At 35.8% G+C, this 15,230-nt stretch overlaps 1 protein-coding gene across 9 annotated transcripts in view; it reads left to right on the top strand.

The window, feature by feature from the left end:
• Nucleotides 1–15,230, top strand: part of GPC5 (glypican 5) — a 519,876-nt gene that overhangs the window by 148,419 nt on the left and 356,227 nt on the right. For 7 of the 9 annotated variants that reach the window (XM_032442041.1, XM_032442040.1, XM_032442039.1 and 4 more), the window contains exon 6: nucleotides 8,877–8,997. In XM_032442041.1, coding sequence (XP_032297932.1) covers nucleotides 8,877–8,997 — 121 coding nt within the window. Of the gene's footprint in view, nucleotides 1–8,876; nucleotides 8,998–12,896; nucleotides 14,567–15,230 lie in introns of those variants that run through there. The other 2 variants (XR_004305915.1, XM_032442043.1) reach the window with 2 other exon arrangements.

Here is a 15,230-nt window from a genome sequence, read left to right as displayed (position 1 = left end):
TGTCTTTAAAAGTGCATCTCAGTTATTCCCAGGACTCCACGCTCCTGACCTGGTAGTCCCTCGCCGTGGGGAGGCAGACTTGAGAGGCCCCCTGTGGATTGCTTGAATAACAAGGAAGGCCTAAAACAATAGAAGCGATCAGTAATTATTGGAATTACCTGCTGCACTATAAGAGCGCGTGCCAGCAGGTAAGGAAGTGTAACATCAGGTGAGGTGATCGCTGAGACCCGCGTCTCTCATATCCTTTCCAGCTACTCCCACCTGTTATAAGTGGGGTGACGGATCCCGAAGAGCCGGAGGGCTGTGGCCTACGTGCCTCCCATTGTAACAAGAAAACCGTTGTTAAGGCGAGGGAATCCGGGGAACTACCGGCCTGTTAGCCTGAAACCAGTCGGTGCAGGGAAGGTAATATGGCACAAATTGTCTTGAGGAACGATCAACGCAACAGGTGTGGGATGACCAGGAGATCAGACTTAGCCAGCATGGGTTTTGTGAAGGGCAGGCTCCTGCTTGACCAACCTGATTCTCCTTCTACGACTCCTGTGCAACCCGTGGGGAGTCCTGGGAATAACCGAGATGACTTTTAAAGACAGACATAAAGAAGGCATTCAGAACCTCTGCCTTTTCCTTATCCTCTGTGATCATATTCCCAGCCTCGTCCAGTAAAGAATGGAGATTCCCCTTTGTCATCCTCTTACAGTTGATGTACTTGTAAAAGGGTTTCTTGTTTGTTTTTACCCCAGCGGCCAGCTTAGATTCAAGCTGGGCTTTTGCCTCTCTGATTTTCCCTCTACACATCTTAACAGCCTCTTTGTAGTCATTCTGAGTTGCTCTTCCCTCCTTCCACAGGTGGTAGATTCTCTTCTTCTCCTGCAACCTTAAGAACAGTTCCCTATTCATCCACACTGGTCTTCTTCCCAGCCGACTCATTTTGCAGCTCAGGGGGACCACCTGCTCCTGCGCCCTTAAGACTTCCTTCTTGAAGAGCAACCAGCTCTCTTGGACCCCTTTGTTTGCTAAGACTGAATGCCAGGGGACTGCCCCTACTAGTCTCTTGAACAATTCAAAGTCCGCCCTCCGGAAGTCCAAGGTAGCAGTTTTACTATTCCCCCTCCAAGCTTCACCATGAATTGAGAAATTTATCATTTCATGGTCACTCTGTCCAAGGCAGCCCGCAACCTCCATATCTCCCACCAGACCTTCCCTGTTTGCAAACAGCAGGTCTAGCGGGGCATTTCCTCTCTTGGCTCTCTGACCAGCTGCATCAGGAAGGCATCCTCTATGCACTCCAGAAACCTCCTAGAGTGCTTCTTCTGTGCCGTGCTATACTCCCAGCATATGACAGGGAAGATGAAGTCCCCAATAAGGACAAGGGCTGACAACCGTGCAGCTCGTGCCAGCTGCTTGTAGAATACCTCATCTGTCTCTTCATCCTGGTTTGGCGGTCTATAACAGACGCCCACCAGGATGTCTGCCTTGTCAGCCCTTCCTCTGATCTTTACCCATAGGGATTCAATGTTATCATCCCCAGTCACAATCTCAGTAGCATAAAAGCATTCCCTAACGTAGAGAGCCACACCACCACCCCTCCTTCCTTGCCTATCCTTCCTGAAGAGTTTGTAGCCATCCATTGCAGTGCTCCAGTCATGGGAGCAATCCCACCATGTTTCTGTTATGGCAATTAGGTCATAGCTTGCCTGCTGCACTATGACTTCCAACTCTTCTTGCTTGTTGCCCATGCTGCGTGCATTAGTGTAGATGCACCTCAGCTGAGCCCCTCGTCTTTCTCCTAGTCCCAACACCACTTCCCCAGACCGATCTCTAGCAGGCNTCTTGCTTGTTGCCCATGCTGCGTGCATTGGTGTAGATGCACCTCAGCTGAGCCCCTCGCCTCACTCCTAATCCCAGTACCACTTCCCCAGGCTGATCTCTAGCAGGCCTGGCTTTATCCCCTTCCCCCTTCCTATCTAGTTTAAAGCTCTCTCTGCCTCTCTCTCTCTTTTACTGCTTGGTGTTGTGTCACACGGGATGTAATATCCCTTTGGCCACTTTAGGTGAGCCTCCTCAACTGTTGCTCATTCCTAGTCTAGTGGCTTTGGGTATGGAAAAGTCTTAATGCTGTGCCAGCACTGCTCACCAATGGTGTGATATGCATGCTGCTTTAGCTGCAAGCACGCTAGGTATACAGCACAATGTGGGCAACCATGGGGAAAGTTAACTCCATCCCAGACAGACCCTGTTCACTGTGTAATTTTAAGACTGGTTTTAATGAACAGAATATTATGTTTTATATGTCCTGAACACATAATGTTATATTGTCTAAGATTTTTCAGTATTTAAAATAAATAAATAAATAAACAAATAAATAAATATTATAGGTGATATTATATTGTAATATTTTATATTAGGTGAAAACAAAAAATAAATTCCTCACAATTAAAGTGAAGCACATATAAGTCATAAAACATTTAAGATGAAAAAAATTGTAGGTTGTATAAATGTTACCACATCCTAGTTATCAGAACTGTTGTTCATGCACATTCAGGAAAACTAGGATAATACAATGAATCCAATGTCACAGAGACTGATAATCCATTTATACTTATTTGTTAGTAATGTCAGTCTTTTGCTAACTGAGTGTAATATGACAACAGAGAGGTCCATAAAAAGCAGCTTTACCACCAAATGGAAGTTAACTTGTTGAGAATAAACAGAAAAAGATCTATCAGGTGGCTCATGTGAGGATCTGAATTTGCTGAAATTGCATTTCACTCAGCATTGCACAGCATCTTAGGTTGATTCCTTCATCTGACCTTTATTTGCTGAGTGACTTTTTTTCTTTTGTCAATAATGATATTCAAGTTTATTATCTACTTGATAGTCTTTCACCATAACTTGACTGTCATTTTGTGGTTATTTTCTATAAATAACTTCAGAAAAATATCAACCAGTCAATAACAAAGAATGGATTGTGGGAGTGCACCTTTGCAATTATTTGCAGTGGAGTAATTCCCATGCTGCTGTGAGGTGAATATTGACCATGTCAGCATTTTGTCTGGTATCAGTCCCAAAATTATCAACAGACATTCTAAGTCTCTAGAAGATACTTTGTTTTGTGCACTGAAGCATCATATTGGAGAAAATAGGAAATGTCAGAATTTTGTCTCCAGGGTTTGTGTCCTACGTAATGTCATAGTTACACAATCCTTTTGCTGTTTCCAAGCAGACATATTTTAATGATGTATACAGGAAACAGGTTTCTCAGTTTTAGACTAATTAGGCTTGACAGCTTTGCATTTCCAAGTTGTTTATATTGTTTCTCCAAGATAGTTCCTTTTGTTTTGCCAGCGATCTTCTATAAACATTTATGTGCTTGTTTATGATCATTAATATCTCTCATTTCATTGCTCCATTAACTGAAGCTACTGTAGAATTATTAACGCTGTAAGAAGGTTCCAAGTATACTACAAGAAATGAAGATGTTGTTGTCCTTAGTTATCTAGATTTAGTGAACTTGCATATGTCTGCAGTTTAGTTATTTTCTAATGTAATAAGAATTTATTTTCTCAGTTTTAAACATGTGACTTACCCAAGGCACCTAGTTTAAATGAAATATCTGTCTCAGAGCTCACCTTCAGTTCTTTTCTCTTCAGCATAGCATGCAATTACTGGAACATGTTTATTTGTTAAGGAGCAATGCAGATTGATAGGGGTTCCCACTCGGATGCTTCTTCTTTTGCCTCTGTGGAGAACATGGAGATTGTGAGAGTGAGGAACTCCCTCATTTTCATTACACGATTCTGGGTGTGTAACATTTAAAAGAGATTAAGTTTGGCAGAATAGTGCTTCTATTGAAAATGTTTTGTCTTGCTTTTTGTGGAATTCATTTTGCAACACAGATGGCTAATACACAGACAACACAGTTGGTACCATTAATTGAGAAGACTAATTTCCATGGTAATTTTTAAATAAGAACTCTTATAGTTCTTGAATTCTTATAGTTCTTGAATTTTTGAAACAATGTAAAGACTAAATTTTGAAAAAAAAATCAATAACCTGTAGTCTTGAAATGTCAAGCAATGATGAAGAGGTTAGCAATAGCAGGCATAAAACTGCAATAATCATTAATCAGAAAGCAACCAAATAGGGAATGAGTTATTTTAAAAAAATATCCTGAGACTGAAAAATACAAAAACAGAACCAAAGCAAAACAAAATGAAGTAGGCACACTGCATTTTCATACCTTCCTGAAACACAGTGAACCTCAATAAGTATGAATGCTTGCTTACAGCCTAACCTGTGAATTAATTAGAATTTATTTATAATGAGAAGTTGAACAAAACAAGTCCCATAGCAATCACAGTACATGAATGTCTACTTTTCCACACTAAAACATGGAAAGAAAGCAATTTGTGAAGGAGGCACGTATTGCAAAAAGTGTAAATTGGTTACCATATCAATGCTGGTTAAAAGAGGTGAACTAACATTTTTTACTGCTTTTACCAAGAGGACAACTACAGTAAAGAAATTATTTTTACAGTTATGTAATTTGCTCTGTTATATATTATATCTAACCAGAACTTTCAGAAGATTCCACAGCAAGTAGTCAGTTTTAAACCATTTCCCTGACATTTCACTGCTTACTTCAGTCAGCTGCTGAAAGGGTGCCCTGGAGCAGCCCATGCTTTGCAATGGCTTATACACACGCCATGTTTAGATTATGCCAGCCTTCTGCCCATACTTGCCACCTGTCAAAGGGATTGACTCTTAAGGCTTAGGCAAGGGTATTGAAAGAGCTTGAGTAGCTGCTCCTAGTAGGTCTAGTTGTTTGGCTGTGGATTCTCCCCCAGGCAACATGTAGGAAAGTGCTGCCAGTGCTGGGTTGAATTCTGTTGGATCTAGATCAAAACTTAAAAGCTCAGATCCATTTTTAGCATTGATTTAATAACTGATGGTATCTATTCTATGCTGTTCTAACAATGTAAATCTAGTGTAAAGGAATGAAAAATCATTGTCAGTTGTTAACAATAAATATGATGTATCATTATTTGTTGCAATCACAATGCAATGTAGATTATTCATGTTGAAGTAATATACAGATACATATCTCTTAAGTATTATGCCCACACTTCTGGATGATTCTTAACAGAATTCATATATATATATATGACTTCTAATAGCTTTTCTAATTGCAAGAACAAAGAAACTATCAATAGCCAATAGTGCATGACCTCCTCTTTTAACAGAGTTACTGGTACAATCAAACCTGAATCAAACCTGAGTTCATAAATACAATATAAAATGATAGGGCATTTGTATTAATATTCATGTATTGAACTCAGAGAATGAGTAACTTGTTATTCATCATTTTAAAACATGTTTGTAGAATACAAATACATTGGTGCTTTATTTTTTTTCATGCTGATGAAAATGAATAGTACTTGGGGACCAAGCCTGCCGATTAAAGTGTTATGATACATTACCATGCTTGCACAGAAATGAGCACAGATGGTGGGTCTATTACTTCTCTAGCACAAAATTCATCTTTTTCCTTTTTTTTTTTTTTATTTTTTTTAATTTTATTTTTTATTTTTTATTTCTCTCAGGATTCGTATTTGAGAAACACTTGCCCAAGGTGGACTACCTCTGTGGGGATGCTAAACTACTTTTTTTTTTTTTTTTTTTTTTTTTTAATTTTCATTACTTGCACATTAGGAGTGAAAGAAACAAAAATTGATTAATGTTGTATTAAAACTTTATAATGAATGAAGTGTCTCAAACCAGGAGTCTGAGAGTTTTTATATTTCTCCACTAACTAAACGGAAACATGTTTTGCATGTAAATGAAAGTCTACAGGGATGAAGTTTTGTGCATCATGCTCAAATTCCCAATAGAATATTTTGTTCTGACAGATCACTTAGTCCACATTAGACTGTGTGAAGATGTTTTATAAATAAATATTTGTCAATTAAACACAATTGTATGTGGAAAATTAAACAGCAGTATATAAGTAAAGTTATATTATTTTCTGCAAAGAACATGCTGATGTCAAGAAATTTTCTTTTGCTGTAAGAATTAATAAAACAATACTTCATAAGGCTTTGTCAATGCCTTATTATATACTTGAAGAAAGAAAAAGGTTTTTTTCAACCTGATTTCTGAGCCTGTAATTACAAAAGACTCAAAGTCAAATGACAAGTTTTAAAGTCAACTGCTCAAATCTGGATCGCTTTGAAGGGAAGGCAGATTTAATATATGTTAGATATTTCAACATCAGGAAAAAAATATAACCAAGTAGTTTTGTTTACTTCAGTATATTGAATGTATTCACAATTGGGGGTTTCATACTGAGACTTCCATCTTGAAAAACACTGTTCAGCATTTATGCTGTGAACTGATGCACAAAGATGGTATTGGGGAAAGGCTACCAAAATGAAACTGTGTTCTTCTGTTCCAACCAGATAAAAATTGGCACCAAGCACCTTGAAGATTAACTTCAAGATCAAATTCTCCCTGCATAACAAATTAAAAAAAAAACAAAAAACAAAAAACAAAAAACAAAAACAACAACAACAAAAACTCTTGAAACATTACAAATATTTCAAAGTTCAAATAATCCAGTACTTCATAATCTGAAGATTTTTGGAGATAGAAAGAAGTAGCTCCTGTAAGAGTTAAGCTGGTAATAGGGTAGAACATCTAGTAGGCCTGAAGATAAATCCTTTGAAATATTTAGAGGTTTTACCAATTCCAGACGCAATGTTTTCTCTATGATTACTGTGAATGTAATTTTGTGTGTTATTTGTGGACTCCTGGGGTCTGTAACAGACAAAATTTCAGGAGGATGGGATGGAATGTATTGGTGCTGATCAGGGTTTGCGCTGTTTTCAGGGCAACTGCCTCATTTGTGAATGTTTAGCTGATACAGTGTGCCCTAAATACAACTGACAATATATATGCTCTAATGAAGAATGAATAATGTTGAGATATTTAACTTTTGTCTAATCCTAGGTAATCATTGCTACAATGGCATGATACATAATAGAATTTAAATTTTATATTATATTTACTAGCATTAAATGAGTTCAAAAGAAACAACACTGTTCTTCATTAGCATGTGCAGAGCTGTATTTAGGTTTAGGATTTTTGTATGTGTTATGGGAAACCAAATGCTTTAAAGGTTTACAACAATCAAGGACTACTGGACCAAATTATACTATCATCAGATATATGGAAAATGTAGTCATTCTGTACAATGGAGTTATTTTATATCTAAAAATGTGGCCATTGTCCTTTTTGGAATGGTATCTGGGTCCTTGTATGCTTCTTTAAGAAGATACTGAATCTCACTAACTTAAGGTGATGTTTAAGCAAACATCAAAGAAAAGATATTGTTGCTTTGTGGCAACTTTCCTTTAATGAACAACATTCATTATTTAACATTCTCATAAATACAGTTAAGGGATGAAAACAAGTTCATACCTCTAAAGGGATTTATTTTTCTTTCTTTCTCCACACTTTCCCCCCTTTCCTCTCTTTGAAAGTTTACCTTTCATTTTCTTTCCATATTCTTTTCTGTCTGCTAATTCCCATCAACTATTATTCAGATTATAGCCCTATTCTACCTTTTGATAATTCCTTTTCCCAGTTCCAACTGCCAGAGATATCCATATTAAAACCAACGATGGACATTAAATTTCTCTCCTTGAACATTTTTCATATACAATGGCCCAAGGGTAAGGAGTCCTTGCCCTTCAGACTTATACTTCAGAGCTTTCTGCAAACTCAGGTAACAGGTTAATTTTCCTGTGATTGCTTCATACATGTAGCATTTTTCTGTGAAGCTAAGAGGACTTGCAACAATTTTCATAACACACATATTTTGCAGAGTTTGAATATGTTATCTTGCCTATGCTCATCTGCAGGCCTGATAGGCAAGAATTAGGCATTTCTGTCCTCCGTTCCTAATAGGGTTCCTTTCTTTCTTTTTATTAGTGTAACAGCTGGCAAAATAGTTTTAAGACAGAGATATATAAAGCTAATTTTTTGTAGAGTGTGCAGACAAAACAACATATGGAGGATATTTGCATAATGTACAGTATCTGTGATAAGGCAGCAGTTCAGTTTTTCTTGCATAATTTTAGCATTACATAAAAAACAGAAAGCTGAAGAATTGCATCTTCATAAGCCATAGAATTCTGCTAAGTGATTATTTTTGGTATTGGCATTTTGAGTTTTGATATATTGGCCTGTTAGAACCACTGTTCTACTTACTGCATTGATACATACTTAAATGAATATTTATCTGCTTTCCATGGCTTATTTTATGCATGTCTGTCTACTAAATAAGTTTTGACCTTCTGTATACTTACATCAGTTATGTAAAAAAATAATTTGTGCATAACTTGACTATTGTCCTGCAAAACCTATTCAAGCTGCTTGTGCATTCCCAGAAACATTAAGAAACTTCAGATATAGTTAAAAACATACAGAATGTGTACAATATGAAGTGATTTTTTTTTTTTCAAAACTAGAAATGTTATGGATTTAGACAATCACTGTGCAGTTTGTATTTAACAGAATTAAAATGGAGTTAAAAATTATGCAAAGAGAAATGTTTATTCCTACAAAAAGTATATAACAATTTCCTTGTTAGAGTTTGCAGCAAAATTAAAGCAATAACAAATAACACAACTTTGTGGGATAAAGTAATTATATTATACTATATTTCTTTTCTGTTAGAAATATATGCACAAAATTAATGCATCTCATTAAAGTGTAATGTTGGTATCATGAGAATTGAGTTAATATGAACTAGGAAATGAGTGAGAGCAGAATAATTTACCTCTTTGTGTGTGTGTTTCTTGTTCAAATAGCTATACTCATCATGTGGTTGGCAGTGGAATCAAAGCTCAGGCTGGGAATCCAGAAGTAAGAGTGAAAGGAACAGATCCTGTAATAAATCAAATTATTGACAAGCTGAAACATATTATTCAGGTAAGTTGCTTCTATCTCTCTATGTAGTATAAAACTAAAAGCAACTCTAGTGGTGAACATATGAATTTACTGTATGTTATAGGGTAATTGTTAGTTCAAGTTATTGTACATTAACTCCAAAAGCAAACAAACAAACAAACAAACATACCCTGTTTAATCCTTCTCAGCTAAATTATTAAATGATGAACCTTTATGAAAAGGTTTACATGTGGTAGACAAGCGTGGGGTGTAATAGTGGCATTTGGGTCATGCGCAGCTGTGAGTACCAGTTCAGCATTGCATTAAGCCTACAGAAGTACAAAAGTGCAATTTAGACATATTAACTGGCTGTGTATATTTAAAAACAATTAGAAGGTAATTTCCATCATCTCTCTTTTCTAAATCAAAGTATTTTCTTAACCACCATTTCTGTGAAGTTTATTATTTAGGAATCAGATAGAAATACTAGGAAGATTGAATTATAATTTACCTACTAAATACGTTGATGTTCACTACATGGTGCACATATGAGTGAGTTACTAAATTTAAGGCTTATAAAGTATTCAGTTCTGACATGGTCCTGCAGTATTGTAATACATTAAAAAACATTGTATATATGTTTTGTTGTACTCATTAGTATCTGTATACATGGAGAGCTGTAACTATAGGACAAAGTATCTGACCGTGTTGAAAGTAACAAAAATTTTTGCCTGCAACTCTGCACTTCAGTTGGAAAATAATCTTTTTTTATTTACTATGATCTGAAAACTCAGTGATATGGACTGCTTTGCTGGCATTTTTTGTCATTGTGTCGTTGAGCACAACAATCTTTCATGTGTGCTGATGAAAAAGAGAGGCTAAACGGGGCACGTGCAAGCTTAGCAAATTTCCCTCTCCATTCTCCTTTTCTCCTTCTCTACCGCATTTCTCAAGCATAAAAATTAGGAATTAAATATATAAATATATAGCGCATTTTGTTCCATATTAAGACTTGCTTTGATTTTGTTTTTCCATCTTTTTGGCAACTTTTAAATACAGTCTCCAGAATGGTTTCTGTAGCTGAAATAAGCAAGCCGTTCTAATATTATCAGTATCTTCATGATGAATTCTCATGGTTCCTATTCCTCTATTTCTAATAAATAAATAAATAATTGTTTGATAACAACAAAGGAAAGAATGTTAAAATAGGAAAAAACAAAAAGCAAAAAAACAGAAAATTCTCTGTCAGTAGTTGTATTCTGGGAGAAGTGGCATCCAGATTCCTTTTCTTAAGTTAAGAATATAATCATTCCTTTATTTATATTAGAATTATAATCACTATTCCTTCCTCCTAGAAAGAATTACCTCTTTTAGTTTTCCAGCTTTAGCATGCTTGTGTCTCTACTTCTTTATTAAAATAGTAGCAAAATGGTAAGAAAATGAATACAATTTTGCCTTGAAATGGATGTTGTGGCTTAATTAAGAACTAAAAGTTGTTCTGCAAAGAATAATATTGCAAATCTTACTGGGTAAATTGCAAGGTCTTTCATCTGTCAGGAATGCCTGCTCTTCCCTCTTTGATATTAAATCTGCACTGTATAGTTTATTGTGTTGTTTTCCTCTAGAGACCGGGAGTTGTGTTACTTCTTCCTTGGGCAAGGATGTGAAAGAATGGAATAGAACAATTCCATTATAAGGCATTTCATTTTGAGAGCTTATTTGCCCTTATCCCCAGAGGCTGGATGGGATCTTGGAAAGAAGGACTTACAGTCTATGTACTGTGAGTCCAACTAACTTGCAAATACATTATCTTTCTATGTGATAGTTTCCTTTCTTGTAACTCTGAGTATAGAAATAGGGTCAGGGGATAAAAAGAGCAACAAATACCTTAGAGACCCAATATATACCTGTTTTTCCTCAGATAAAAGGGGTGAAGAAATTACAGAAAAAGCTTTCTTCACTAGCTTTTACTGCCTGGAAAAGGAGGATAGCAAGGGTAAATTAGAGATTCAAATACAAAACCTCACCTTTGTGTCTTCTGTGATATGAAGAGGATGAATCACAAATTAAGCTTACAAAGAAAAGATTAAATAAGGGGAATTTAATAGATTGTGGTGTCACCTCTCAGGCAGAAGTCCTCCTTCTATATATTTAATTCCTGCAGTCTACCTAAGCGGTAATACTGCATTACAACAGCTTAAATAGGTAATTCAGTTAAAGAAAAAATAAAATAAATCATATTTCTCTTGCTTTTTATAACTAATAATTCCTTCAGTCTGGAAATGTTTCTATACTCTAATTCAGCGTTAAGGCTGCCAGCATGATATGTAACCTTCTATTTCTGAAGGCAACTATATATACTTTTATATAAATTCCATGTTGCTGTAACCTTGCTTGCTAGTAAGGCCGATTTTGTTATTTAGTTGTGTTTCATATGGAGCATGAAATGTAGCAATTTTCTGTCTGTATTAGAAAATGGAAATGAGTAGCAATTCAGTTTTATATGACTTTTCACATCAGCCTCTAAATATTTCAAGGTGTGAGATATCAAAGCAGCACTGCTTTCTGTCTCATGATGCCTTGGTAGTGTACAATCCCTCCTTCTCAGTCACAGTAAGATCTCTGTGTACCAGCCTAAGTATATCCTGATTTTCTTCTGCTTGTATGCCCTTTCATGGTACTAAGGCCTCTTGGACTGAGACATGCACTTGGTAAATATCAATGCCCAGCAAAGAATCAGAGGCTTTGCTTCTAGTACCTCCCGTGATAAATACTGTGAAAGGCGCTGCAATGCAGTGTAACCAGAGGTAACATATGACGTCTGTTTGCAGCAGGGAAGGGATTCATTTCTGTAATCAGAATTTAGGTATAATCTGTAGAGCTTAGAGAGCTGTTTATTTGGCCAAATATGAGTGTACTTTTAAGGGTACAAATTGTAGGTCTTTAGCCTCACACATTATAAAAGGAGTTTGGGTATATCGCTGTGTAGTTACAGAAGTGTGTAAACTCTGTAGAAAATTATCTGCTTTAAAATATGTAAACATTTGGTGCTTAAACATAGTCTTTGATTTCTTTAACTTATTACTTTAATTTAATTATACTTTAACTTATTGCTTAAACTTGTTGCTTAAGGGAGAATAAGAGCATCTCTTTTTAGAAGGCTTTGGTTTCTGGGCTACTCTGCCAGGGTTAAATTACAATTGTTCACAAACTTCACAAAACATATTTGTTTAGTACATGCCACAGCGGATCGTATGTGATTTTTCCTTTGTTGGAGGTTCAAGGTAATCTCCTTTTTTTTTTTTTTTTTTTTTTTTTTTCCTGTAAATAGCAGATTTACCAAAAATCAATAGAACCTTTGATTCCATTGGACCCTGACTGCTATAATCTGTGCTCTGGACTCCACAGATCCATGCTCCCAACAGTGCAATCAGAAGAACTAGTGTGAACTGAGGTGACCCAGTGAGTGATGAAAATGATTCAACAAAGTCACCTTCTGTAAAAATCCTCACTTGGACAGACTGGTGTTTTGAAGAGCTTTTTAAATGATAGGCTCTTCCTCATTCATTTATCTTCACGGTAGGGCAAACAATGGGTTCAGTGCATATTCTCTTATGTACTTCAGTCAGCAGCTATCGCTCTTCTTTAATAGGCAATCACAATAAACAAAGTCAGTTGCATATGGCAGCAATAATAATGGTAATTATTTTTCTTTTCTTTCCCCCAATAATTTAAGGACACAATTCATTTATCTTATTTGCAAGCACAAATGCTAAGGTTATGAAATAAGTATATTTTGGTACTATAATTACAAGCAATTGGATCTTCAACATTTCAGTGTATTTTTTCTTTCAGAAGATAATCTAGTTTCTGCTTTTGAAAATAATAGATATTTATTGGAATTCATATTTAGAAGTCCACTAATTGCTTCCTAATTTCAGAAAATCCTTACATACTATAAAAAAAAAAACCACTATGTACGTCAGCCTACCTCAAGCAGAGAAAATCTTGTGGAGATCTCCAGAGGCAGGTGTCACTCTATTGGCTACACTGGAAATTAAAACATTTCAGTTGGGAGAAGTGATTTCCTATTTCTATGTGCAGAAAAAGATGTGCCTGAACTTATTTGGAAGGGTTCACATCTCACAGTTTTGTACCCCTGGACTGCTAGCTGGTATGTATGGATTAATGTTTAATTTCTCAACTAAAGCCTGAAAAATGTCACAAACAGTAGTGATATCTAATTATTACTAGCAAAATTCATACAAAAATGAGAACCCAATGTATTCTTTTTATTACTGATAGGAATCCTAAAAGTCAAAATAAATCCAGCAGTCTAACTACTAACTGGTAATTGTATAAAAGCCAAATGACTTTGTGAAACAAGTAGTATCAGTAGAAATTTTAAAAAATATATTTGTCAGTAATATAAGTCTAAGTTTTGGTCAAATTTTGGCCCAAATACCGTGCCAAATGGAAATGTTTACAGCACAGAACTTTAAATGTTTCATCATGTTTTGTTAGTACCTATTTCAGAGGCTCCCTAGCTATATCTCAGAATTTTTTAGTGGGAGGGATGAGGTTAATTTGGCCTCCTTAAATGAATTTGTCTATTTCTTTCCTTGTGCATCCTGACATTTGTTAAGTTTCTTCTGACTACCTGTGTGCACTATGCACAAGCTTTGGCTGAAAGTGATGTCTGTATCTTTTAAGTGAGTCGGTGCCACTATTTTATATGACATTAAATGTGAGTGACAATCTATTTTTCCTTTTTGGTTATTACTACTGTTAGTAAGCTCTGCATTTAACCATACCATCATTTGTCTGTTTAGCTATCTTAAACAGGTTACAAAAATAGCAAGATGGGATTTTTTCTTGGCACTGATGTTTCACACTAGCTAAACCTTCCAGCTGTGTTTTTTAAAGCTTATATTAATGCACCACACCACAGGCAAATTAATACATGTTTTCATGAGAGTACATAGTGGGAATGGTGACAGAATACATCACCTGAGTCCTCAACTGAACATACAAAGAGCCACATTTTTGAATTATTCATATGCAAAATGTGGTACTTGCAGTTGTGCTTCCCTTTGATCACTGATAACATATTTGTGCTTTCTTTAGTGTTATGATAATTACCTAATAGATAAAATCCCTCTGCCTCTTAGCATAGTTTAAATTGCTGTATGAATTTAACAAATTATACATTGATAATTCTATTTCTGATTGAAACATAGTTCTTTCTCTTGGAACAAGTGAATTCTTAAGAGTACAACATTTAGTGCTTGCATCAGGCTTAGTCCGATGTATTCTTCAGAAACAGGGAAAAGCTCTTGAGACCTGCATTCAAAATGTTCTTTTTCTCCTTCTGCTCAAATTTTATCTGTTGATATATTGTAGCTTGTTCTTTGCACCATTCTGTAACACGAAGCCAATTGAAGTGTATTTAGGAAGCAAAATTTCTGCCCACTTCATGCAACAGTCACTCAACGTTGTCTTGTGTTAGATTTGCTTTCATCTGTGTTTGCACCCAACCTGCCTATTTATTATTTTCTGTTTCTTCTTCAACAGGAAAGACTGTTGCACAGGTTGATGTTGGCGTTTGTTTGTTTTGTTTTTCATATTAAAACTGCATACCTAAATGTTGCTTTTGCTTTAGGTTCCTTTCTTTTCTTTCTTTTTTTTTTTTTTTTTTTTTATGCTGGCTCCTTCTTTTATTTTAGTTTTGGAATTAATTCAATGCTACCGTCATATCACAAACCCTTGGAGAAGTGTCATCTATGGCAAGGCATGATAGCAGAGTATTAGTGTGATATGTCATACCAGGATATTAATACTTGGCAGAGAATCCTATTTCATATTTGTAGCATGAACTGTTCTTGCTTTCTGGCACATCTACAGAGAACTGCCTTTTCCCTTAGTATTGATTTGAGTTCTCTCTGACTGCTAGCCTTTATTGAAGATATATGTTAAATTTTTTGAAGATTACCATTGTGTGTAAGGTATTGACATAATTTCCACAGAGATATGAAACAGCTAGGAATGAAATGGGCAATTTTTTACTGAGCTATGTCCCCCTCCTTTTACTATACACTCAATCATCTGTTATGGTTTAACCCAGCAGGCAGCTAAGCACCACACATCCGTTCACTCACTCTCCCCTAATGTGCTGGGAAAGAGAATTAAAAAGCCTATATTAACACCTGTTGGTTGAGATAAAGAGAGTTTAATATGATAGAGAAAGAAGAAGGAAAAAAAAAAAAAAAAAAAAA

Source organism: Coturnix japonica, chromosome 1 (assembly GCF_001577835.2).
Source record: "Coturnix japonica isolate 7356 chromosome 1, Coturnix japonica 2.1, whole genome shotgun sequence".
In the NCBI taxonomy this organism is placed as follows: Eukaryota; Metazoa; Chordata; class Aves; order Galliformes; family Phasianidae; genus Coturnix; species Coturnix japonica.
Note: the sequence above shows the minus strand (reverse complement) of the source record. Positions and strands in the feature narration are given on the sequence as shown.